The sequence below is a fragment of the Anser cygnoides genome, chromosome 1, assembly GCF_040182565.1.
Source record: "Anser cygnoides isolate HZ-2024a breed goose chromosome 1, Taihu_goose_T2T_genome, whole genome shotgun sequence".
NCBI classification, from domain to species: Eukaryota; Metazoa; Chordata; class Aves; order Anseriformes; family Anatidae; genus Anser; species Anser cygnoides.
The window spans coordinates 170870937-170897608 of NC_089873.1; the positions used below are offsets into that span (position 1 = coordinate 170870937).

General features: G+C 36.9%; 1 protein-coding gene across 1 annotated transcript in view; it reads left to right on the plus strand.

Moving 5' to 3' along the window:
- The window catches only part of KLHL1 (kelch like family member 1), a 250133-nt gene that overhangs the window by 166961 nt on the left and 56500 nt on the right, over nt 1-26672 (plus strand). The window contains exon 6 of the mRNA XM_066987863.1: nt 4823-5009. Within this exon, the coding sequence (XP_066843964.1) occupies nt 4823-5009 (187 nt within the window). The remainder of the gene's footprint in view (nt 1-4822; nt 5010-26672) is intronic.

A 26672-nucleotide genomic window follows, 5' to 3' on the forward strand; every position in this document is an offset into this window, starting at 1 on the left:
ATATCCTTTTGTCCAATTAGAATCAGCTGTCCTGGTTGTGTGCCCTCCCAGCTTCAGGTGTACCCCCAGCCTCCTCGCTGCTGGGGCAGCATGAGAAGCAAAAAAGACCTTGATTTAGTGTATGCACTGCTCTGCAACAACTAAACATTGATGTGTTATCAACATTATTTTCATCCTAAATCCAAAACACAGCACCATACTAGCTATTATGAAGAAAATTAAAATAATAATATATATATATATAATTATATACAATATATAATAATAGCTTAAATACCTTCTTGAGAATTGTATTTTTCTCTACACAGTGGGGAAAGTAAATTAACTTAAAAATGAAACATATCGTAATTATAGACTCAGTTTTCTTGTAGCTTAGCTTAGATGTAAGAAACTGCAAGAAATAATAAAAATTTCAGTGATTATTCTGCTATTCTGGTACTGACTGTAGCTCAAAAATACCAAATATAAAAACATATAGCAAAATTGTATTTTATGTAATACAGTTACTGTCAATATGAAAATACCAGCTCTGAGGGAAGAGAATAAAATGTTGATATTTAAATTCATCAGGTTAGATGTGAAGGTAGTTTATGTTAGATTATATGTTTAAGAAATATGTCAGACTGGTATCCATTTAAATGCACTTCTTGATAAAATTTTAAGGGATGCTATTTTGATTGAAAATAGCAGACTTTGGGAGTTGGCCATTTTCCTGTGAGAAAAGATAATAAAGTTTAAGAATGTTTTCAAGTGTAATTTGTTTCATGTGCATTTTCTTTGCAAACATTTATATCAAGCTCTTAACCTCAGCCATGTACAGTGACACCTTTTAAAAATACTGCCATCAAGGAACACAATTGTCTGCTGTTTTTTCGCGTGTCTATTTCTCTTCTGCCTGTGCTTCATATTATTTTAATAAGAAACTTGATAACCCAGCACCTCTAGCCACTTGTATATAGATGTAAGTATACATTGTTTTAAGTTGACTGTAGTATTAAGTGTCTTGTTTTCCAAATTAGTGAACTTGTTTTCCAAAAAAAAGATGCTTTTTCTTGTTAGTTATCTGAAATCTAGACACAGATAAGTGGTTCTGAGGAGTAAACCTTCAATATAGATAACTTTTGTATGTGATAGTGGCTGCCACATACTGAATTTCTGTGGTCATAGGAATATGGCCTTGGAGTACATAGATCAGTAGAAACTAATTGGTTTAAAAGATACGGATATTTTAGGGAGATACCAGAATGGGAGCTTACGACAAATTTAAAGGAGCAGCAGGTTTAATTTCAAATCTATACTGTAACATTTCTCTAAGACTGTATTCATATTAGACATTTTTTTTTTTTTTTTTACAGTCGGTTGTTTACAGTTCTGCTGCTTCTGTTTCAAAGATGCTTTAGGATTTTCTCAATACAATAATCACGCACATTTATAAAAATGGATATGATAGATACTGTTGTTTTATTAGCAAATGCTAGCAAATACACAATTTATATATTTATATAAAAGTAAATATATGGAGGGTCTTCTATGCCTCATTTTCCATTTAAGATAAGAAAAGTGTTTGTTCCACCAGACAAAGAAGGTTGATATGACAATTTAAAACATAAAAATAAAAAATATGCCAAGTTGAGAGAAAGCATATAAGCCTTTTATTATTCCTTGGGAGGTAAAATTAAAGGCCTCATCCTTTCATTTTTTGTTACATGAAGCCAGATTTGGAACACTGACAGAAATTTATTCAGAGCTCCTGAAAGATATTTGACGTCCCCAAATATATATTAGTAGATACATTTTCAGCCCCTTTGTCTTACCTGTCTTCTCTTAGGATGATTAGAGGGCTGGAGCATTTCTCTTACGATGAAAGGCTGAGAGTGCTGTGCCTGTTTAGCGTGGAGAAGACTGAGAGAGGATCTATTCAACATACGCAAATATCTTAAGGGATTGTGTGAAGAAGAAGGAGCCAGACTCTTTTCAGTTGTGGCTAGTGAAAGGCTAAGAGGCAATACGCACAAACTGAATCACAGGAAGTTCCAGCTGAATATGAGGAAAAATTTCTCTACTGTGAGATTGACAGAGTGCTGCAACAGGTTGCCCAGAGAGGCTGTGGAGTCTCCTTCTCTGGAGTTACTCAAAACCTACCTGGACACAATCCTGTGCAATGTATTTTAGGTGACCCTACTCGAGCAGGGAGGTTAGACTAGATGATCTCCAGAGGTCCCTTCCGACTTCAACCACTCTGTGACTCTGACTTAGAAAGTATGGTAGGGCTCAGTTATGCATTTTCTCATCCATTAGAAAAATTAAGGGGCTCTGAATGACAGAAATGAGTTAAACATATTGAATGAAAACAAATGAAGCCAAAGGAGTCAGGTTCAAAGCAAGCAAAGGGAGGTAAACCTTCATATGCATCAAGACATAGACTGAATTTGTTGTCAAAACATATTGTTGATGCAAGAAATTTACATGAGTTCAAAGGAAGATTGAACTGATTTCTGGAAGATAAGGTCCCTGAGAATTGTAAAATGCATAGAAAAGACATTCAGCTCAGAAGGTCCTTGTTCTGAAAATTGGACGCTGGGGAAATATTAAGGAGGATTACTCTGTATATGAAACTAGTTTTATGGCTTGCTCCCTGGCTTATGGTCACAGTTGGAGACAAAATACTAGGCTAGATTACTCTTATTTCTGTATTTTAATAACCAGGTCTACTGACTGTTAGGTCATCAGCCATGTAAAATAAGAGTTCTGGTGCACCAGCTGAGATACTGCAGTATGTAATGCCTTACTTTGGAACTCAATAAGTTCAGTTCATGACTGATACCTAAAATCAGAAGCAACAGTGTGCTATTTCCATGTACTAACTAGTAATGTTTTGGATGTCACAGAAAATGTGATCTGAAAAAGGCTGAAAGATTGATAAAGGACCTTCACACATTCTTCATCAGCAGTTGGAGTTCAGATGACAGTTAGTCAACAGTCCTTAAAATGAATCTAGCTGCCTGTATTTGGTTAACTGCATTGCAGTTTGCATATGTTTGTATGTATGTTTCTGTGAGGGTGAGGTTTCTTTGTAGACACTGAGGACTAAAGTCTTCAGCATCATTGCCATCAGCTGCATCTCCAGAAGCAACTGTGTCTCCAAGACAGGTATTGTATAAGATCTAGAGGTCTTCCAGACTGTACAGGTGTGGTGCCATATGCAATTAAATCCTGTTTTAATTTGTATAGTCAACAGTATATAGGGATCAGCATCTAAAGGTAATACTCAGTTGCCTAAATGTAGCCATTGAGAGTCTGATCCACTTCTGGTACCTTAGGGAAGCTGAGACATCTGCATGGGCCTGGCAGGTATGATGCAAAATCTGTGTAAGGGCTGAAGTTCACCGGACTGGCATCAGATCCCAGAATTGTTCAGGCAGGAATGGACTTCAGGAGGTCTCCAGTCCAAACTCCTGCTCAGAGTCAGCTATGAGGCTAGGCCAGGTTGCTTAGGCAATGGGATCTTGAAAATTTCAAGGGTGATTGTCTTGATTTCAGCTGGGATGGAGTTAATTTTCTTCAGAGTGGCTGGTATGTGCTATGTTTTTGATTTAGGAGAATAACACACTGATAGTGCACTGATATTTTAGTTGTTGCAGAGCAATGCTTACACTCATCCAAAGACTTTTCAGTTTCTCACGCCGCCCTGCCAGTGAGGGGGCTGGGGATGCACAAGGAGCTGGGAGGGGACAGAGCCAGGACAGCTGACCCAAACTGGCCAAAGGGATATTCCGTACCACATGGTGTCATGTGGGGCAATAAAACTGGGAGAGGGTGGGACCACTGCTCTGGGACTGGCTGGGCATCGGTCAGTGGATAGTGAGTAATTGCATTGTTCATCACTTGTTTTTATGTTTATATGTATATAATTGTTATTATTTTCCCTTCCAGTTCTCTCCCCCATCTCACTTGGGGCGGGAGGTGGGGGGGTGGCTGGCAGGTAGGGAGTGAGCGAATGGCTGTGCAGTGTTCAGCTGCCTGAAAGGTGAAACTGCAACAGTGATGCATAGCATTTCAAGTGCTACTGGATACAGGCAAGTGAATTCAACATTTAACATTTACAAATTCTTGGAAATATGGTAATATAGTAGAATGTTCTTTCAGCTGTATTCATTGAGTATCTGTATTCAGTAACTACACTACTAATAGCTAGTAACTATAGTAACTATAGTAACTATACTACTGATAGCTTTTACACTAATTACAAAGACGGTCACATTATCTGGATTATTAATCCTTATTTTTTCCAATAATACAGCAAATCAATACATGAAAAACTTACACAAGCATTTTGTTTGTTTGTTTGTGGTTTTTATTTTATTATATTTTATTTTATTAGAAATAAGGGATGTTCCTGGAAAGTAAAATACATAAAATACTGTATAATGGTGTTATGTGACAGTGTTATGTGACTACATGTTCAGGATGCTTACAAAGAGATGCCTTCTGGATCCTATCAGATCCAGAAATGTTGGAAACCATTAAAATAGATAAGGCTGTAGCCTACAAGAGAATACTTAATTTTCTTCAGTGACTTCAGTAAGAGACAGATAGTAGTCTTGAGGGATGGTGAAATAATCTAAAAGTTGCTTGGAATCTTTTCAAAATCAATTAAATATCTACTTTCCTGGCCTTCTTCCTGCAAAAAGGATCCTGCAAAAGCCTGTATTCCACACTGAAGTCATGTACTTATGACATCATTTTTGTGATATCTCATTGCATAGTATTGCTTTCCTAGCAATATGACAACATTTTTTATTTATGATCTTGTCATTCACAGACACTGGCTGACCTAGAAAACCACACACTTTTTAAGGATGACCTAGAATGCCAGAAGCTTATTCTGGAAGCCATGAAATACCATCTTTTACCAGAGAGAAGAACTCTTATGCAAAGTCCAAGAACTAAACCTAGAAAATCTACAGTTGGCACACTTTATGCTGTTGGAGGAATGGATAACAACAAAGGTATTAAAGGATATTCATTTATAAACATTATATTGTGTATTTTCTTCATTAGAAAATAATGAATATTGAATAGGGATGCATATGTAAGTCAATCAAGAATTGCTGCTAAGACCCAAGTCTATCCAGAAGAGCTGCCAAGACTTTTGGTCCAAATAAAATCCAATGATATTCTAAGAAAAATGTAATGCTGTTAGAGAACAGAAACTGAGATTTGAGTTCATTCTTTGTTCAAAATTATTAAGATTTCCAAGAAGAATTTATACAAAATATCTCTAGTGAGATTAATTTACTTTTGTTTTAGCTTTCTAGAAATTCTGTTTCATTTATAAGTCAAATGTGTAGGCAGTTTTTCTAATCAATGAAAAAGGCAGTTTTATGTGAAGTGTATTCCATCCTTAAATAGTTGTCTTAAGTCTTTTGGATGAATCATGCTCTTTGATGCCAAAAAAATATTTCTTTAGAGAAAAAATCCAGACAGCTAGCTTTAACTAGATTATGACTTTCTCAACAGCTAAAGGAGGGTGGAATTATCCCATTTTACTAGTTTAAAAAGTAGGAAGCAATAGAAATTTTATCAAAGTATTTTGTCTTTATTTGTTGTGAATTGGAATTATGATGATGTGCTTTTATATCTGGCAAAGAAATCCAATTCACTGATTTATTAAATAAAATATTTGAAATAAAACAAGCTGTATAACAAGCCTATATATTTGTAAAGGTTCTCATTATTAGTTTTCCCTGAAATTTACTAACAATTCCACAGTATCTTACATTTGTTGTCAATATTCAGACTGAATAATATGCATTCGGAAGCATAAATTCTAATCTAACATAAAGTGTTCTCAAAAAAAAATGGGAAAGATGTATGACATCTCTGCTTGTGTGTAAAAGAAATGTTGGGAGAATAGAAAAATGTTGAGAAAAGAACCAATGCTTATATATATATACACTATATCCACAGATTATTTTTGACCTTTAAACATTTACAAATGTTTGTGCAGCTAAATGTTAGGCATGCCTTTAGATCATAAAATACCTGAAATACAATTTTCCTCTTATTTAGGACAAATGGCTGTGAACACCTAAAGTATTAAAGTACTGGGAATGACCATAAACCCAGTTTAGGTGCAGCTGTATTTCTTCTAGGTTACTGTACAAATCTGTTTCTGGTTCATATAGCAAATCAAATATAAAAATATTTAGGAAGACAGCAAAAGTTTAGCATCCATCGCAGAATCACAATCTGTTTTGCAGGTTCAGATCAGCCAAGTGATCTGAAGTGATTTATTTCTGTAGCTGAAAGTGAGAACACAGCACAACAGAGGTTCAGCCCTCTGTTGGTATGAACTCCGACTTAAAACAGAAGTACTAGATCTTATATACTTTTACAGCAGATAAAAAAAATGCTTTGAGAAGGGGCCTGATACAGCAGAGCTGCATCTGCACAGAAGACTGTTAGAGTGGGTGTAATGTGTTTCTGATAGCTCTGCAGCCATGCAGAATCGACTTGTATCTGTTCACCTCATCCCTCTCTCGCATGTGATGCTGCCATGTCCATGAATAAATTTTAGGCCCATGAGGCTTGATCCCCACATCTGTTCAGAAAATCAGAGCACTGTTTGCATATTTTGAAGAATTACTGTGAGTTCATAAAGCACCCCTCTTCGGGTCATGATACGATACTAATGCTGTATTACCTGTCCTCACTAATGATTTTTTTTTTTTCTCTACAACTTTTTCTATTGAAGTGCTGACTTGGATTACTATTATTCACAATGATTTATTTTAAATGTTTGCTGGTGTTTGCAACTAAATATGAAACTGCTACATATAAGATGGAGAAGAGCTAAGCAAATTAGCGATTCAGTAGCTAGTGTATAAAGCAGTGGGTAAGTGCTGGTATTGTGAAAATATTTGAAGTTTATGTGGCCCATTACATAAAAAGTAGCATACCATGCTAAAGTAAGTTTGTTTTGAAATCTCCTCTATAATTATTCTCCTTTTCCATATAAAAAAAAGTGATAATTAAACTCCAGCAGACGGTGACTGGAATTGTGCTTGATGTGAAAAGTTAATGCAGCGTAGTACTAACTGGATAGAATTAAATGGAGCAAGATTAGAGAATTTCATAATTTTAATTCCCTAAATTCCCCAAACCTCATTTCAGTCTCTGTTTCCACCCACTGTTGTTTACTTATTCATTTAATTTAAAAGACATATATATATAAGAAACTAAGAATAAGATTGTCTCTATGTGGTTACATTAACAGAATGAGATGAATAAGATATAAACTTCTGACAATATTCTCTTCATTTTACCCATTCATATAGTCATACTAACTCCTGTAATTTGAATTAGCAGGATTTAATCATCTAGTAGTAGACAAAAGCTGTCTAGATGCACATATAAAGGAGGATGATAGACTGAATTAAATGAGTAAATTCATGAAGTGACAATTAACAATTTCTGAGAATGGAAAAACACTGACTTTTTACATCAGTCTAGCAATCCCAAATGCAGAACAAAAGCTGTGTGGTAAAACACAATCTTTACAATCTGTGTTGGTTAGTACAATGGAAAATTAAGATGGGGAGAATACACTTCCACAGCAAGAGGAGATCAGTATAAACAATTGAACAGTGTTGTATTGAAGAGAAGAAAAGAAGAAAAGAAGAAAATACTTCAGCTAGAATGTCTTCCATTATAATGTGACGGGTCATTAACAGAGAGGGCAAAGGTGATTTACTGAAACACTGATGTTAAAAGTGTATCTTTCTTTAATCTTCTGATTAGATACAAAATCTGTCAGGAAAATTGCTCTGAGGGTAAGAGGTGAAGTGCAACATTAGTCTATATCAAACCATATTAGAAGTCCTTTAATTGTTTTTTTTTTGTTTGTTTGTTTTTTGTTTTTAGAAAGATCTTTGCTTTCACTACAGCAATAACAAAAATGCAAAGTTTTGATTTCTAGTCTCTGCTGCTTAAAATCCCATTTTGCATATTTCCCATTTTGCATATTTTGTCTTTTCTGTAATAGCTTTCAGTCACTTGTAATAATACTTTTTCTTTACAAATATGTTTCTGCAAATGTTTTTTATTACTTATAATTACACAGGAATGTCATTTAACATTGTTCCTTGAAGTTACTCTTTATGTTAGTTATCTTCTAAGTTTTTCTGTTGTTTTTGTTGTTGTTTTTAATTTTTATCAAGCTTTTATCAAGACTCCTCACAACACACTTTGCTTGCACCTTATTTATTTTAATTTTAATTTTTTCATTCTCATAGAGGCACACATTAAATACAGAAAGAAATACAGAAAGAAATACTGATGTTCTCAGTCCTTTAGGAGTCTACTGGAAATACTGTAAATTAAGACAGAAATAGAGAAAGCATTGCATCTTTCCTCTTAGTTCATTCTTGTTGGTCTCTAAAATTTGTGCTTGAGATGCCTATAACTTGAAAATCTATATTCTTCATGTTCAGGTTAGTGCTAATTCATTAAAAAAAAAAAAAAAAAAGAGAAAAAGTAAAACCCATCAAAATTGTTTCATAGCATTTTGCAAGTTTTGGAAATTACTAGAAACCACTTTGTCATCACATACGAAAATAATTTGACAGTACTCATTAAGCATTCATTTGATGTATATAACCATCTTGAGAAAGCATCTTATATTCATCTTAGTTGCATTGTATTCACAATTTTCAGTGTAAAGTAACTGAGTTTGATTTTCAGAACGTGCCTGTAGTCCTGGTATTTGTATAATACACAAACAGCAAAATTTACTTAAGAAGGCATAGTATTTTCTTTAAAAAAGATGGAAAAGAATTAAAGTCCAATGAGTTCAAAACTAAATTACAGAATATTTCTCTTTGGTATGTTTTTAGAAAAGTTTTATGCAAAGTCACATGTTTGTTAAGTACTAGATGTATGTATTTATATATTCAAGTCTGAGATTGTGGTATGGTAAAATACTCTAAAACTCTACCTGTTTAATGCTAAGAACTCTACCTGTTGTATTCCTTAATCAAGAATGCAAATAAGTTAATGGCTAGAGCTTCTTGGATTTAATGACAGATTGTCTTCATAACATATTTTTGTTAAACTTTTTTTTTTTTAATAAGAACTTAGTAACTTTTTATATACCTATTCATGTATTAGAATGCATGTAAATAGTTCATTGAGTATGATGCTTAGAAAACATGAAAGGAAATTAGGAACAGCCACAGCCTCCAGCAGTGCTAGCCAGGACACCTTCCTGAACTCTCTGCCCTCCTCTTACCCCTGCTGGTACCTGGGTCCCCCACTCTCTGGCCACTCCAGTGTAGGGTTTGCCATTGAATGCACATGTACAGCCCACGGACGCCCATTTTGGAGCAGACACAGACAGCAGCAGCTGTCACCAGGCACACGGGCTGTTACCCTGCTCCAGCCGCCAGCACAGAGCTCCTCCCTTGCCTCACTCAGCCCCGTCCCCCAGCAGCAGTTTTGGGGACGCATAGCGCTCCCACCTCTGGGGCTGGAGGCTGAAGACCCCCACCTGCTCCAGGAGCTGATGCTGAGACCCCACTGGCTTCAGCAGCTGCCACCTCAGGGCAGGGCACAAAGACAACGGCCTGACACTAGGAGCTGGCACCAAATTTCACTCAAACACAGAGGTCTCACCAGGAGCTGGCACTGAGCCCTTGCAGTGCTGACACTTGGGGTAGGGAGCAAGATTACGCAGAGAGAACATTAGGAAAGGATTTAGTAAGAAGATAGGACAGACTGTGGTGATAAGGAACAGACTCAGACAGTCAAGCCAGAGCAGCCTTACCTTACATGTGATAGTCCCTTTTATATGCCCTTCTGTCTGTTTCTCCTTTCTCTCTCCTTGCTCCCCTCCCTCTGCACAGTCCCCCTGATCTCCCCCTCATCAGCTGGCACAGTCCCACAAACTCTACCACAACATCTTGGACACTTAGGTTGGCATCTTTGTCAATTTCAATGTCTCGGTTTGCTTGCAGTTTCTTGATAGCCCATTAGTTACTGTGACTGGCCAGGTGTGTTTCTTGTCATAGTCTCTGTTATGTTTGTCTGTCAGGTTTGTGTCTTTGAATATTTTATTTATGGCTACCCCCTTTATCCTAACATCCCATCTGACAATGCCCATGATCAGACAACCTTGCTGAAACAGATGTTTTTACACTCCCACATACCCTTACCAATTACTGTGAGTGAACAAGTTTGGTTCTTGTTACTGCCTCCCTTATTACTTGTTGGTGAGGTTTGTGCTCTGAATGTTGTTTATGAATTCCTGCTTTTCTCATTATCCATTTCTTTGCACTGAAAAGGTACTTTATTGATAAGTTAAAAACACATTTAAAGGAATAGATGCTCCCTTTGTTTTGGTTTCTGGGTGGTCCTGTGTAAAGCCAGGAGAGAGAGAGAAAGAGAGAAATAAAAAGAAAGAAAGAAAGAAGGAAGGAAGGAAGGAAGGAAAGAAAGAGAAAGAAAGAAAGAGAAAGAAAGAAAGAAAGAAAGAAAGAAAGAAAGAAAGAAAGAAAGAAAGAAAGAAAGAAAGAAAGAGAAAGAAAGAAAGAAAGAAAGAAAAGAAAGAGAAAGAAAGAAAGAGAAAGAAAGAAAAGGAAAGAAAGAAAGAAGGAAAGAAGGAAAGAAGGAAAGAAGGAAAGGAAAGAAGGAAAGAAGGAAAGAAAGGAAAGAAAGAAAGAAAGAAAGAAAGAAAGAAAGAAAGAAAGAAAGAAAGAAAGAAAGAAAGAAAGAAAGAAAGAAAGAAAGAAAGAAAGAAAGAAAGAAAAAGAAAGAAGGAAAGAAGGAAAGAAGGAAAGAAGGAAAGAAGGAAAGAAGGAAAGAAAGAAAGAAAAAGAAAGGAAGGAAGGAAGAAAGAAAGGAAGGAAGAAAAAGAAAGGAAGGAAGGAAGGAAGGAGGGAAGGAAGGAAGGAAGGAAGAGAAAGAAAGAAAGAAAAAGAAAAAGAAAGAAAAAAAGAAAGAAGAAGGAAGGAAGAAAACTGAAAAAGATAAATGTGAGTGTTGTAAGAGCTGAAAAAGAACTATAAGAAGGAAAAAGAAGAAACAAAAAGACTTGCAAAATCACAGATGTGCTTTCATACACAAGTATTTTAAAATATATAGAGAACTGAAGTACTATATAGAGAAGCATGAATTATCCTTTAGTGTGCTTTATTATCTGCTACCATCATTGTTGTGGTAGTACATTTCTATTCAGATATGTTGGTTGTTGGTTGCATGATGTCTTTACAGAATTAGTCTTTTAACATTTATATTAAGTGTCTGTTTCTGGTGTTGTTTTCCAGTGATTAGAAAAAGCATTGGAATATCTGTTTCAAGCATTCTACTTTTAACTCTAAATCTTTCTGTAATGTAGACAAGCTTGTGGAGCTTCCATGCTTCAGTTGCTCTGTTCATAAGAATGCTTTAGCAATTTCACAGTAATCTTAGTCATATCTCTCTAGTTTAAAGGATTCTACAAGTGTAAAGCTCTAGATTGATTCTAGCTACTAGAGTCTGAAGTAGGCATTCAAGGTAAAGACACATTTTTATGAAACTGACAGAAGATATGGACAACACTGCAAGGCCTTCACAGAAAACATTGATAAGTTTGAGGTATTTTTTTATTGTTGTTTTGTTGTTGTTGTTATTGAGATGTTTTTTGAGTTGCAGCTTAATTGTATTAATACATTAAGCTTTTTTGAAAAGTGTTCAGCAATAGTGAAGCAGAATATATTTGTACAGAAATGGTAAATTGATTGCTCCCATGAATGAGGAAAATAAATTTGCTGTTATTACTCATAAAATAGGTAGATGTTCATAAAAGATGAAGTGAAAAGTAAGGAATGACCTGTCCCTTTTGCAATTCATAAAATCATAGAATTATAGAATGGTTTGGGTTGGTTTGTTCTCGTGGGGGACTTCAACTTCCCAGACATATCCTGGAAGCACAACACAGCCCAGAGAAAGCAGTCTAGGAGGTTTCTGGAGAGCGTGGAAGATAGCTTCCTGATGCAGCTGGTTAGAGAGCCTACCAGGGGAGGTGCCCCACTAGACCTTCTGTTCACAAACAGAGAAGGACTGGTGGGAGATGTGGTGGTTGGGAGCTGTCTTGGGCAGAGTGACCACGAAATGGTTCAGTTCTCTATTCTTGGCGAAGTCAGGAAGGGGACCAGTAAAACCGCTGTCTTGGACTTCCGGAGGGCTGACTTTGAGCTGTTCAGGAGACTGGTTGGCAGAGTCCCTTGGGAGGTGGTTCTGAAGGGCAGAGGAGTCCAGGAAGGCTGGGCACTCCTCAAGAAGGAAATCTTAATGGCTCAGGAGCGGTCTGTCCCCATGTGCCCAAAGACGAGCCGACACGGAACTAGACTGGCCTGGCTGAACAGAGAGTTGTGGCTCGAGCTTAGGAGAAAAAGGAGGGTTTATAATCTTTGGAAAAGAGGGCGGGCTACTCAAGAGGACTATAAAAATGTTGCGAGGCTGTGCAGGGACAAAATTAGAAAGGCCAAAGCTCATCTGGAGCTCAATCTGGCTACTGCCGTTAAAGATAACAAAAAACGTTTTTACAAATACATCAACACAAAAAGGAGGACTAAGGAGAATCTCCATCCTTTACTGGATGTGGGGGGAAACTTAGTTACAAAAGATGAGGAAAAGGCTGAGGTGCTCAATGCCTTCTTTGCCTCAGTCTTTAGCGGCAAGACCGGTTGTTCTCTGGATACCCAGTACCCTCAGCTGGTGGAAGGGGATGGGGAGCAGAAAGTGGCCCTCGCTATCCATGAGGAAATGTTTGGCGACCTGCTACAACACTTGGATGTACGCAAGTCGATGGGGCCGGATGGGATCCACTCGAGGGTATTGAGAGAACTGGCGGAGGAGCTGGCCAAGCCGCTTTCCATTATGTATCGGCAGTCCTGGCTGTCAGGGGAGGTCCCAGTCGACTGGCGGCTAGCAAACGTGACGCCCATCTACAAGAAGGGCCGGAAGGTAGACCCGGGGAACTATAGGCCTGTTAGTTTGACCTCAGTGCCAGGGAAGCTCATGGAGCAGATTATCTTGAGTGTCATCACGCGGCACTTGCAGGGCAAGCAGGCGATCAGGCCCAGTCAGCATAGGTTTATGAAAGGCAGGTCCTGCTTGACGAACCTGATCTCCTTCTATGACCAAGTGACGCGCTTGGTGGATGAGGGGAAGGCTGTGGATGTGATCTGCCTTGACTTCAGTAAGGCTTTTGACACCATTTCCCACAACATTCTCCTCAAGAAACTGGCTGCTCGTGGCTTGGACTGGCGTACACTTTGTTGGGTTTAAAAACTGGCTGGATGACCGGGCCCAAAGAGTTGTGGTGAATGGAGCCAAATCCAGTTGGAGGCCGGTTACTAGTGGAGTCCCCCAGGGCTCAGTGCTGGGGCCGGTCCTCTATAATATCTTTATCGATGACCTGGATGAGGGGATCGAGTGCACCCTCAGTAAGTTTGCAGATGACACCAAGTTAGGTGCGTGTGTTGATCTGCTCGAGGGAAGGAAGGCTCCGCAGGAAGATCTGGATAGGCTGGACCGATGGGCTGAGGTCAACTGCATGAAGTTCAACAAGGCCAAATGCTGGGTCCTGCATCTGGGGCATAACAACCCCAAGCAGCGCTACAGGCTGGGAGATGAGTGGTTGGAAAACTGCCTGGCAGAGAAGGACCTGGGAGTACTGGTTGATAGTTGGCTGAATATGAGCCAGCAGTGTGCTCAGGTGGCCCGGAAGGCCAACAGCATCCTGGCTTGCATAAGAAGCAGTGTGGCTTACAGGTCTAAGGAGGTGATTGTGCCCCTGTACTCGGCTCTGGTGAGGCCGCAGCTCGAGTACTGTGTTCAGTTTTGGGCCCCTCGCTACAAGGAGGACATCGAGGTGCTCGAGAGAGTCCAGAGAAGGGCAACAAAGCTGGTGAGGGGTCTGGAGAACAAGTCTTACGAGGAGCGGCTGAGGGAGCTGGGGTTGTTTAGCCTCAAGAAGTGGAGGCTCAGGGGAGACCTCATCGCTCTCTATAGGTATCTTAAAGGAGGCTGTAGAGAGGTGGGGGTTGGTCTATTCTCCCACGTGCCTGGTGACAGGACGAGGGGGAATGGGCTAAAGTTGTGCCAGGGGAGGTTTAGGTTGGATGTTAGGAAGAACTTCTTTACCGAAAGGGTTGTTAGGCATTGGAATGGGCTGCCCAGGGAAGTGGTTGAGTCACCATCCCTGGAGGTCTTTAAAAGACGTTAAGCTGTAGAGCTTAGTGATAGGGTTTAGTGTAGGACTTGTTAGTGTTAGGTCAGAGGTTGGACTGGGTGATCTTGGAGGTCTCTTCGAACCTAGACGATTCTGTGATTCTGTGATTCTGTGGAAGGAACCATAAAGATCATCTGGTTCCAACCCCCCTCCATGGGCAGGACACCTTTCTCTAGACCAGGTTGCTCAAAGCCCCATCCAACCTGGCCTTGAACACCTTCAGGAATGGGGCATCCATAGCTTCTCTGGGCAATGCTCTTTTAGTTTAAAGCCGTTAACCATTGTCCTATCCCTACACTTCCTGACAAAGAGTCCCTCCCCAGCTTTCCTGTAGACCCCCTTTAGGTACTGGAAGGTCTCCCTGGAGCCTTCTATTCTTCAGGCTGAACAACCCCAACTCCCTCAGCCTGTCTTCACAGGAGATGTGCTCCAGCCCCTTGATCATCTTTATCGCCCTTCTCTGGACTTGTTCTCATACTTCCCTGTCTTTCTTATGCTGAACTATTCCAATTCTACTCTTTTTATTGATAAGATTTTATATGTGGCCTTTCTGATCCTCCAAATAAATATCTTCTGCATTTAGTGCTACTTTGTTTTCACCCATATGTTTTCTATCAGGACATTTGTTTCATTAAATTGAAGAATCGTGTATTTGTAGCCTTAAAGGACCTCAGGAGGATGGTATGGCAAAATGATGATGCCTGTGACATTCCAAGCAGCTGTCTACCTAAATCAATTTTAAAGCATTTCCAATGATAACTTCAGCTAGTCCAAAACTTAACTATTCGTGTTGGCAGAAAAAATATCTTACAACAGCTAAGCTGACACTTTCAGCCCTTTCTTACTGTGGTGGAAGTATGATTTAATCCACCTCCTTCCATCAGGCTTTTAATTAGTCTTCCATCAAGCCTTTCTTGCAGTTAATAGTGCCCCAAAAAAATCACAGAATCACAGAATGTTAGGGATTGGAAGGGACCTTGAAAGATCTTGTAGTCTAATCCCCATGCCAGAGCAGGAAAAAGTCACAGAACCCACTCTAGGGCTTTTGCAGTAGTGATTTAACCTGGAAGATTACTTCATACGTCTTTCAGAACATACCTGTTTAACACGGTTTAATATTTTCCTATCCCTCTTGAGAAATTGAAGTTAATCCTGTAATTCCTGAATTTTTCAAAAATAACTTTGAAGACCTCAGAGTTTCTTTGCCTTTGCTTTTAACACCAAATAAAAGTGTTTTCTAGGACTAGTCCATTTGAAATTGTCTAATTTATCTAAGTAATTCACATCCAATTATTTCCTTATTTTAAACAGAGGTCCTTCATCACCTAATTACAAATGAACTATTTTTTGTATTACTTTTCAGGAGGTAGTATTTTCATAGAGATGTCCTTGTATTTTTTGCCCTGTCAAAGTCTAGATTCATCTAGCTTTTTTTTTGATATTGAATAAATTTCCTTTTGATGATAATTTTGATGAAACTGAGTGATTATTCAGAAAGGAACAGCTGTGATAAAAATATTACATGTTCAACCACTAGAGGCTGCAATTCTGTAAATATTTTCCTTAGAGTCTTCACTATTGACCAATATGTGTCACTCAGGAATTATTATAGTATATCACAGTTGTCTTTCATGCTGTAAGAAATTTTTAAATAGTGGTAGTCCGACTCATAGAAAGATAGAGTTTATTTCTTGAAACTTTATTGTTACAGAGAAAAGTCATATTTTGACTGTATTGTCTTGAGTTTCATGTCATGACCATTTTCCACAGAGCAGATACAATAAGACCTGAGAATTTGCTGTCTGCGGTTCCCTTGGTGTGTTTTTGATGGTACTAGCTTTCTGCAGGTGGGTGTAATGGCTTCTAAGATGGAAAGTATTCCATGTTGAAAAGTTTAAAATTGTTTTTGATGTTAAGAAAATTAATATGCCACTTTATAATTAAAATCAGTAAGAATGGAAATGGATTAGTAATATTAAATCACAGTATTCTAATTAAAAATAAATAAATTATTGATCTAATGCACAAAATAACCCAACTGATTCTCTTGAACTGATTAACAGTATTAAAACAAGCAAGACTTCATTAAAATCATTTAGAATATCTAAGAGGAATTTTGTTAAAGCACTGTGGAAATTCATATCCGCAGATATGGAAATCTGTAGGAGATAACCATATATGTCAATGCTCTGTACGGATGCCCTACAATATGCAGATTGCATCACTAACAGAGTACCATGAAAGGCTTTGGAGGTTAACTTTACTGTCATTTTTTTCATTATATTGATGCCAGAAAAACTAATTACTCTGCAATAAATATGAAGCTTGTATTAAAAAGTATATTCTGAAAGAATAAGAATCTTACATTTCTTAACTATAGCTTTCATAATCATGGAAGGGGACCCAGGAGCACCAAATTTAAGATTAGCATTCCCTGTTTTAAAATGACAGAAAAAAAATCTGAAATATTAATTACCCTTCAGAAGCAGTACTTCAGATATTGTATTATTTTGCTCTTCAGAGATACTCCTATTTTATTCATTGAGATAAATTTGTGGAAATAGATTATGGAAGAATACACTTAGATATATTGTTAGCATTATTCAACCTCAGATATCCAAAACATACTCCCACACAATAACTCTCATGATTCTTCAGAATTAACATCTGAATTTACACATAAAATAAATAAATAAGTACAATCAGCTATTAGCTCTTGGACAGACACACAAGCTGAAGGCTTATCTTGCTTAGCATAAAATGCAGCATATCTTTGTACTAAAAGATTGATACCATTTACCTCATTATAGCACTGTCTTCACTAGTAAGGTATAACATACAAAATAAAATCAGAAATTTCATTTTGACTTTGGTGCTTTCATGCCAATTCAGTAGCTGCTGTTCTGTGTACAGCACTTAGAGAAGCAGATATGCATGTAGGAAATCAAGTATTTTTACAGCGTATAGTTTTTCAAATTTTCATTGTGGCTTTTGTTTGTGAGAAGGAAACTTTAGCATAGTAGCCAGTATTTCAAGTAACTATAACACTGAAAACATATCTGGGACCTCCAGAATAATTTTTTTTCCCATAGTGCACATTTTGTGTATTGTATGTCTAGTGTTTGTTTCAGAGGAGATTTGGTTCAGCTGCAGTATTTCACTAATTAGATCCTATTTAAATGTTTCAGTTTGTGCTACAAAAAGTGTACATTACTGGAGATAAATCTCCATTCAGTATGAAATATGATACTCTCCAAAATAAAAGCAATTCCTGATGTAACTGTGTATTTTTCTAATTATTTCTTAGAAGCTTATTGGTTTGATTTTCTGTTCCATTTGTTATTTTAATGGCCTTTTTTTCTCTCATTCTGTTATGACAAATGATGAATGAAGTGTATTTACTTGACTATTCTCTTTTTTTTTTTTTACTTACGTTATTTTTCTCAATTTGAATGCTAATATTATTATTTTAAAAATACCACTGAATTATATTACTTAAAAAAATATATATATATCTCCTGATGATAGTATATTGTATTGTAAGAACAACTTTGGGGCACATGAAAAAGAAAGATTGGTATAACCAGCTGTTCAAGGGACAGTTTTCTCTCTCAGACGCTGTTGAATTTTTTTAATACAGAAGAATTCCAGACAATCAGCTTGTTAACACCAGATACTTACTATAAGAATATGTAGTTATAAAACAACTCTGTTTTAACAAATTCTTTTTTCTATAAAAATGAACTGAAAATTTAACAGGAGTTATCTCCATTTTTATTTTTATTTTTATTTTTATTTTTATTTTTATTTTTATTTTTATTTTTATTTTTATTTTTATTTTTATTTTTATTTTTATTTTTATTTTTATTTTTATTTATTTTTATTTTTATTTTTATTTTTATGTTCTATGTATTCTAGAATTTTCTAGCTGATTATAGGTCAGAATTTTGAAAGCAGAATTTATTTGTTTGTTTGTTTCTGGATTGTAATGAACAGTATAGTCTTTTGTATAAGCTCTGGACCATGAAGCTGCGATTATGCTGCTAGATTTCACTCTCCAATAAAGTAATACAGAGATCCAAAGCATGAAAGTGGATCATTTCCAATGAAAGATAGACAATACCACTTTTAATTCAGATATCTAGAGCTGTCCTCTGAAATCTTGTTTGATGTATTTAAGCAATACTTCTGTCTCAGCCACACAATTCCAGTATTTTCAAATATCATCTATTGACATAGGTGATGTAATACGATATTTACTCCATTCCATGTGATATGTTTTAGGTTTTTTGTTTGTTTGTTTCTTATACTTTATGGAATTCACTTTCCCCATATTATAGACATTTAAAATTAAACAAACAAAAAATTGTTAGTATAATCCAGTGTTTTCCCAGTCACTGTGCTGTGAAAAGAAGGAAAAAAAATATGGCATGATTTACCTTAATTGTAAAATGCAGTAAGGAACAAATAACACTCAGCTTAAGGTCAGCAGTGTGTACCAATGACCAATTCAGTTTTCCTATTTTACCCTTTTTGGAATATGCAATGGGAAAAGAATAATGGAATATACAAACAGGAACAACAGCAAAAAAATGTCTCCCCCATCAGAGTAATTGACCTAGCATAGTAATGAGGTTGTCGTCATGGTGGTTTTTCTAGAGAAAGTTAGAATACCAAAGTAAAAGACATGCTATGCGTAATGGCAACTGAATTTTTCAGCATTTATTTTTCAAAAACAAATCAACACTCACTTTTCATTTTAGATTACTTAAATGGAATAGACAGAAGTTAGGAACCTTAGTTTATCTGTGGTGTACATTCATATTTTCAGTCATTTTTAATATATTCCATGAGCTTATTACCGTATATATGTCTGATAAACTGCCATAGGAGTATGGTTTTTAGTTTGATTCACCCAATGACTTGAAACTGAAATGAACTGTTTGAATTCCTAAAATATATGTGTGTTACATTTAGATGGCAACACAACATTCTGGAGAGAGGAATCATAATTTATTAAGTAACATGATAGCGTAATTATAGATTGAAGGTGGAGTTTTGTTAATTATTTCACCAGAGGATTATGAACTACATAGGCTAATGACTGATGAGTTAATTAAACGTATAAATCAAACTAAAATTCCCTTCTCATACAGTTCATGTAAGTATTAACATTACTATTTGCTTCTTTTCACTCCTGTGAATTTCAATGTGTTCCAGAACATTCAACCTCATAGGCCATTTAACAGTACAGTACTTTGATTTACATGTGCATTTCTAAATAGAAAAAAAAAAAAAAAAATTGTTAAACCATCTGCTAGTTTTTTGGTAGTTATTTTACATCACTTAATTTCTGGCATTTTCTCAGTGTAGTTAACATCTGAAATTGCTAATTCAGCTACAGTTTGAAATAGAAGAACCAGAAAAGATCTATTCTTAAGCCCAAAGAACTTCAAATACAAGGGAAGAGTCAAAGTTACCACAGAGAAGTTAACTTTCATCCTTTGATGAAAATGGATGGTCAGCCAATAGGATGGTTGATGTCATAAATAGGGCTTTAAACTAAGAAGGAGTCGGGTAGGAGAGGGTAACCAGCAGCACAGTGAAGGAGTGATGCATGGGGCTGCTGAACAAAGGGAATGGGGTGATGTGAGGGGGACAGATCACAAAATCAACAAAATAGGAATTAAGCAGGGTCACCTGCAGCACTTGCAGGTTAGCAATGAATTGCCTACTGGACACCATCATGGAGAAATCCCCCAAACACTTTCTAGGAACACAGCATGCTGGGATGCCCCTCTTAAGCGCCTGTACAACAACATACGCAGAATAGGGAACAACCAAGATGAGTTGGAGACATGCATACACTTGCAGGACTACAATCTTACTGGCATCACAGAGATATGGTGGGATGGCTCCCATGATGGGATTGTTGTAACAGAAGGATACAGACTCTTTAGGAAGGACAGGCTGGGGAGACCAATGACAGGGTGTCGCCCTCTATGGCAATGACAGTCTAGAGTGCATGGAACTGCCTGGGGATGGATGAGGAGCTAACAGAGAATGTATGGGTTAGGATTAGAGGGAAGACAGAAATAGGTGACATTATAATGACATTATAGTGTGGGTTCTGCTACAGACCACCTAGCTGGGAAGACCGCGTAGATGGGGCCCTCTGTAGACAGATAGGAGCAGCCTCACGTTCACAAGCCATCCTACATTGGAGACTCAAAGATCCTTAGGACAGCAAGGAAGGCATGCAGCAAGCTCACAACCCTGGTCTTCAGGGGAGAGCAGAGTTTGGCCTCTTCAAGGAGCTGCTCAGTAGGGTACCATGGGATAAATCCCTGGAGGGAGAAGGTGCCCAAGAAAACCCTCAAGAAGGGCAAAAAGGAGGATCTGGAGAACTACAGGATGGTCAGCCTTACCTCAATCCCTGGGAAAGTGATGGAACAGCTAAACCTAAAAACCATTTCCAGGCACATGAAAAAAAATCATCAGGAGTAGTCAGCATGGATTCACCCAGGGGAAGTCATGCCTGGCAAACCTGATAAGCTTCTATAATGAAATTATGAGCCTGATGGATGAACAGGGAGCAGTAGGTATTGTGTTCCTGGACTTCAGTAAGGCCTTTGATAATATTCTCCATAAAATCCTCATAGAGAAGCTGTTGAATTATGGGCTGGATGAGCAGACAGTGAGGTGGATCAAGAATAGACTGAACAGCCAGACCCAGAGTATAGACGTCAGTGGTGCAAAGTCTAGTTGGAGACCAGTAACAAGAGGAGTACCCCAGGGATCAGTACTGCGTTCAGTCCTTTTTTACATCTTCATTAATGATCTGGACTTCAAAAATTTTGTCACCTCCTTTCCAGTGCAGTCCTCTAGGTCTATTTTTCACCTCCTAAATCTTCATGTCAAATTGTAGGAAACGCTCCAAAAAGTCATAGTTTTGGACATAAGAACCTCTAGATAATCTTCAGTACAGCTCTCATATCATTTTCAAACACCCTGAACTGGAAAAAAATAAAGCAAACAAATTTATCTTTTTGGACTACATGGGGCATTTTATGGAGTTCAGTGGATATTAGGCATCAGCTGGCTACTATCTATGTAAAGGATAACACCCTTTAGAGCAGGTTAACCTTAGGGAGAAGTACGTGAAGCAAAACAGTCTCCCAGGAACTAAGACAACAGCTAAGCAATGTGAATGAGCATCCATACAGCTATAATGATAAATAATAAAAGGCAGTGGTAATGTTAACTTGGTGCTGTTGCAGTATGAAAATGCTCAGTTCATGCAGTTTAAACCAAATCATGATCAAAGCAGTTTCTTGTTTTATTGATGACACATAATTAGCTGCAATTGGTGAAGTATATATTTAGGATCAATCCTAGTGATGCAATAGATAAACTGCAATACTGCAGCTTAGATAAACTGCAAACTGCAATATGCCTACAAAATATGAATGAACTCCATTAAATTTCTGAACACCCTTCTGTAGCTAATCCCCAGAAGTGCTAGTTACAGACAGCTTTGCACACATGCTCACACACAAGCACACATATGTATGTACCTCCTCTCTAACTGTCCATGTGGGTCACCATTATCCCCTCCTTAAGAGGTGGGAGCTCCCTTATGTGCAAACTTCTCCTCTGGGAGATGTGGTTGCTCCAGCACTGTGGTTTATTTGGTGCTATCCACTATATATGCTGCTATACGGCATTTTTCTTGTTATTGTTAACACCTTATTTTCATAGGCTCCAGTGGGAACAGAACTGTTTTCAAAGAAAAGGCATGTGCTTTGTTGATGAGCAAAGCTAGTCTAGCATACTGCCTGATATAAATCATTAATAAAAGGTACTTTTCTAAGTTCTAGACTAGATAAAAACTTAAATTAAAACATGAATATTTTATGTTATAAAACATAACACTATTTTATAAAACAAAGCAGTCAACACTAAAGGGGTTACTTAAAATCACTGTCAGTAAACTGTCATTTCTGATACTCTTCACAATATAAACATTAGTAGAAAAAAAATTTATTAGTTTTAGAGAATTCTGATCATATTGAATAATTATTATAATATTATATTATATTATTATATTCCCAAAGGGTTTCTGATATTTGTTCATTACACTTCTTGGCAAAAACTTATGACATTCTAATATACATATATATATTCACTCTAAAAATGTAAAAAATATTTTGTACAAGATATATATTTGGAGTGCTTTAAAAGAATCTCTTATGGTATAACTAAAGAGAACAGCAGTGACTGTTGTCCTGTTTCCTGTATATTTTTTTCTTTACCAATAACTTCTTGATATCTGCTTCAGTAACCTATTTAGGTCACATTCTTTCCACTTGAGTAACCATATTTTCAGTTCAAAATGTATTGTTGCAGATCACTAGATCAAGGTCATCATTTTCCACCTACTCGTAGCAGCTTCTCTAAATCTTGAGCAAAATTGTCAGAGTATGCAGTAGCAGTAGCTTTAATAATAGCAAAATCAGCAGAAAGTCTTACAAGGAAAAAAAAAAAAAGAAATCTTGTGGTGATAAATATAGAAATCCTACCTTTCTTTAAAGTTATAAATACTGATATTCTATCTATGAGAAAGGAAAAAAAACGAATCTTTCTTGTGAAAATGTCTGCATTGAATGCAAAGGATGGTGTTGGCTTTTTTGTTTGTTTGTTTTGTTTTGTTTTGGGGTTGGGTGGTTGGCTGGGTGGTTGGTTAGATAGGCATCCGTATCAACTTCTGAAACAGTATTCAATTTATATATGCCAACATTTGTGCATTTATACATAACTGAAATGATACTTGAAAAGATTTCTCCAAAACTACATCCTGATTTTACAAGTTTACAAATGATAACTAAAACCAAAAATAGAATTCTGGGTTGTGCAATGGTGTACTGATTTGTAGATGAAGGTAAATTTGTGAGATATAGTAAATTGCTCTTTCATCAGAATCCTTGGATGGGAGAAGCACATACATAGATGATTTGTCAGCAGCAGCTGGATAATCATACAAAACCATCCTGATCCACTACAGTACTTTCATTTCTAGAGTTTTCTTTCTTTGGAGATCTCTCATTATTTCATAAAACTTCACTAATTGGGGCTTAGAACACCCATGAAAATATGCGCAATACACAGAGCTAATTTTATCCACTAACCAGCTGGACCATAAGTAGAATTAAAAAAAAAAAAAAGTTGAAATATATCCAGAACATAAAGAAAAATATTTAACTTCTTATTTGAAATCATTTGTGCTGCCACAGTCATGGTATAGCCACAATATTTTTTAACATTCATATAGAACTGATTAAATGAGTTCTGTTTCACCTCTGTCTTTTTCATATACTCTGTCTTCAGTATTACTCACTGAAATAGCTCAGGATTTTTTAGAAATCTGTCCGCCTGAAAAATAAGGGTTTGTGCACGTGTCTGTGCACATGTTTGTGCAAGAGGAATTGTCTGATTATGTTCATTACAAGATCCTTAATGTTCTGTGCATTTGTTTTTCTTTAATTATTGAAAAGCTTCATATCTTAAAACAGTCTAATAAATCGTGTCTGTCCAAGTGAAGTAAGCTATCGAAAAATACAGATTTTATGTAATCTCTTGTATTTTTTTTATATAAAGATTATTTTAATTTGAGCCTTTGATTATTTTACTTGTGGTGGGGTATCTCAGCTGCTGTGTTTTATAGAAAAATATGCCTTTCCCTGCATAATCAGCACATACACTGCAGCCAGAAATTAATCTTTTTTTTTATATATATTTAGCGTATTTATATCTTCACATTAAACCTGCATCTCCCATTTCCCTAATATATATATATATATATATACCATAATATCATCACAACTGCTTCCTTTGATCCTCCCATAGGAAATTGTATTTTCCAGTTTTCTAAAACATTTAGTCAGAATTTCTTTGTTTTGGCTAAAGTGAAACAAACAAACAAACAAACAAAGTAGTTGTTGACAGTCTTTTAAGATTGGAAGATTGATAAGACTTCCTAACACAGCTTATGTAGATTGGGATAGACAGTGTTAGCCAACATTTCTCAGTTCTTTGGGTTTGCAGAGTTTGGAATTTGTTTCAGTTAGGTGCTGATTCTACGCTAGTAATGGCAGACAGAAGACTTTCTGATCTCAGCTGGGTTGTTATGCTACTAACTTTTGCTCAACACTCTTAGAAACATCTACCTGAAATATCTGCCTGAAACATCTTGCAAACATCTAAAGAAACAGCCTGAGTAACTGTCATTCCACTGTGCCACAGCAAGGTGATTTAAAATTAGTTATTTGGGTCTAAATATTGATCTCACCTTAGAAATGGTGAATGTGAACGGGGAGAGTGTGCCTTCTATCTTTCTGCTAAATGCGTCTGTCCAGGGGATACACCATAGTCCCTCCAGATGTGGTGGCAAAGCGTGACTCAAGGATGCAATATCACACCACAAAACTAGCCTAATGGCCCTGAAGTGTTATTATTGTTTATATATACACTTGTTCAGACTTAACGAAATAATGTGAGACCTGTGTCACAGACAACTAGATCAGGTTTGGGGTGCTTAAAGTTTTGTTTAGGATCTTGAGATTGGAAAGCCTATTAAGATCCTTTTATAAGTTACTGCAAGATGGAAAGATTCAAACATGCTACATTTTCATCCATTCTGCCAAAAAGGAGTGGACCATCAAATGAAAGATACACTCAGATATTTCTTCCATTTTTGTTTTACCAATCCCAGTAGAACGTAATGAAGCTCAAATATGTGTGAAATATAATTCAGGACCAAGCAGTGAGCTGGGAGCTGTGTTATTTGGCAGTATAGATGCATCCTCTTAATTTGGTTACTCTCAGTTTCTGGCTGAAAACTGACTGGTTGTAGAAACAACGGCAAAGCAATAGTCTTAACAGCCCAGGTCTTAAATGCATGTCAGGCACAGAACTTTAAACAAGTCTTTGCTGTTGTAAAAAGTAATCATTCATTGCTTTTCACAGTGTTCCAAAGTACCTTAATCTTTATCATCTTACATTTTTATATATGAAAATATTATCTCTTTTTATTTGTAGGGAAACCCAAGCACAGAGAGGAAAAACAAAATTCCCCAAATGGATGTAGGTATCAAAATGTTAAGAGTTAAAATGCTTTTAAAATACATTAACAGCCACAGTAAGTGGCTACTTCATAGAATGGATTTCTCCGTGAAGTGTCTTGCCTCTATTTACAGGACATGGGGGAGTGGGCTGAATGAATGGGAACTGTGAACATAACTGTATGTATCAAGATGCTGTCTAGAGCTAGTCAAAAAGGACATTGAAATGTGTTCTCTTCTTGTATGATCTACAATCTTTCATCTCAAATACGTTTCTCACTTATGTATTATTATCCCCCATCTTTTGTCGCTCAGTTAAATCTTTGACTCTATCTCTCTGCATATTTGTCTCCCCTGATATCTACTTTCCCTTCTAATATGCGGTGAAAAATTATAAGTGATGTATGTATGAGTTACATCCCCCCACCCCCACCCCTCACCCCAAGTCTGGGGCAATTCTAAAGACAGCTGTAAAAGACAAAATGTGTGTGGCAGAGCATGTAAAGGAACAGATGTGTAGAAAGGTGAAATAGCCATGTACAACATACAGACATGCAGTTCTGGGGCCAGTAATTAATCAAAACATATGCATATTTCAAAAATTACTGTAGAGAAGTGGTTCAGTAATGTATGGAAAATCTCTATGTGCAGGCTGTGATAATTTTAAGTAATATTTAAACCAATGCTAAATTCAAGGCCATATTTACTTTATAGCAGAAGAGAAGTAAAAACATCATGAGGAACAGTGTTAATAAGTTGAAGAATTTTTAAATATTAACATGTTTTAAAACATACTTTTTCATGAGGGACTTCAACTTACCAGATGTCTAGCGAGTTTTCTGTAGTGATCAGTCTCTTCTCCCAGGGACCAAGTGATACGACAAGAAGAAATGGCCTCAAGATGTGCCAGGGGAGGTTTAGGCTGGATATTAGGAAAAATTTCTTTACTGAAAGGGTTATGCAACACTGGAATAGGCTGCCCAGGTAAGTGGTTGAGTCATCATCCCTGGAGGTCTTCAAGAAATGTGTAGATGTAGAACTTGGTGACACGGTTTAATGGTGGACTTGGCAGTGCAAGGTTAAAGGTTGGACTAGATGATCTTAGAGGTCTTTTCCAATCAAGCTGTTTTCTAGAGAACAGTTGCTCTCATCCAGAGCTGATGCTGATATTTCCTAGAAAGAATAGTTGTGCAGAATCCTTTGGCAGCACTGAGCAGGTCTCCAAGGACAAACATGGGAACTTATATAAGTGTCTAAATTTGCAGACGCTTGCATTT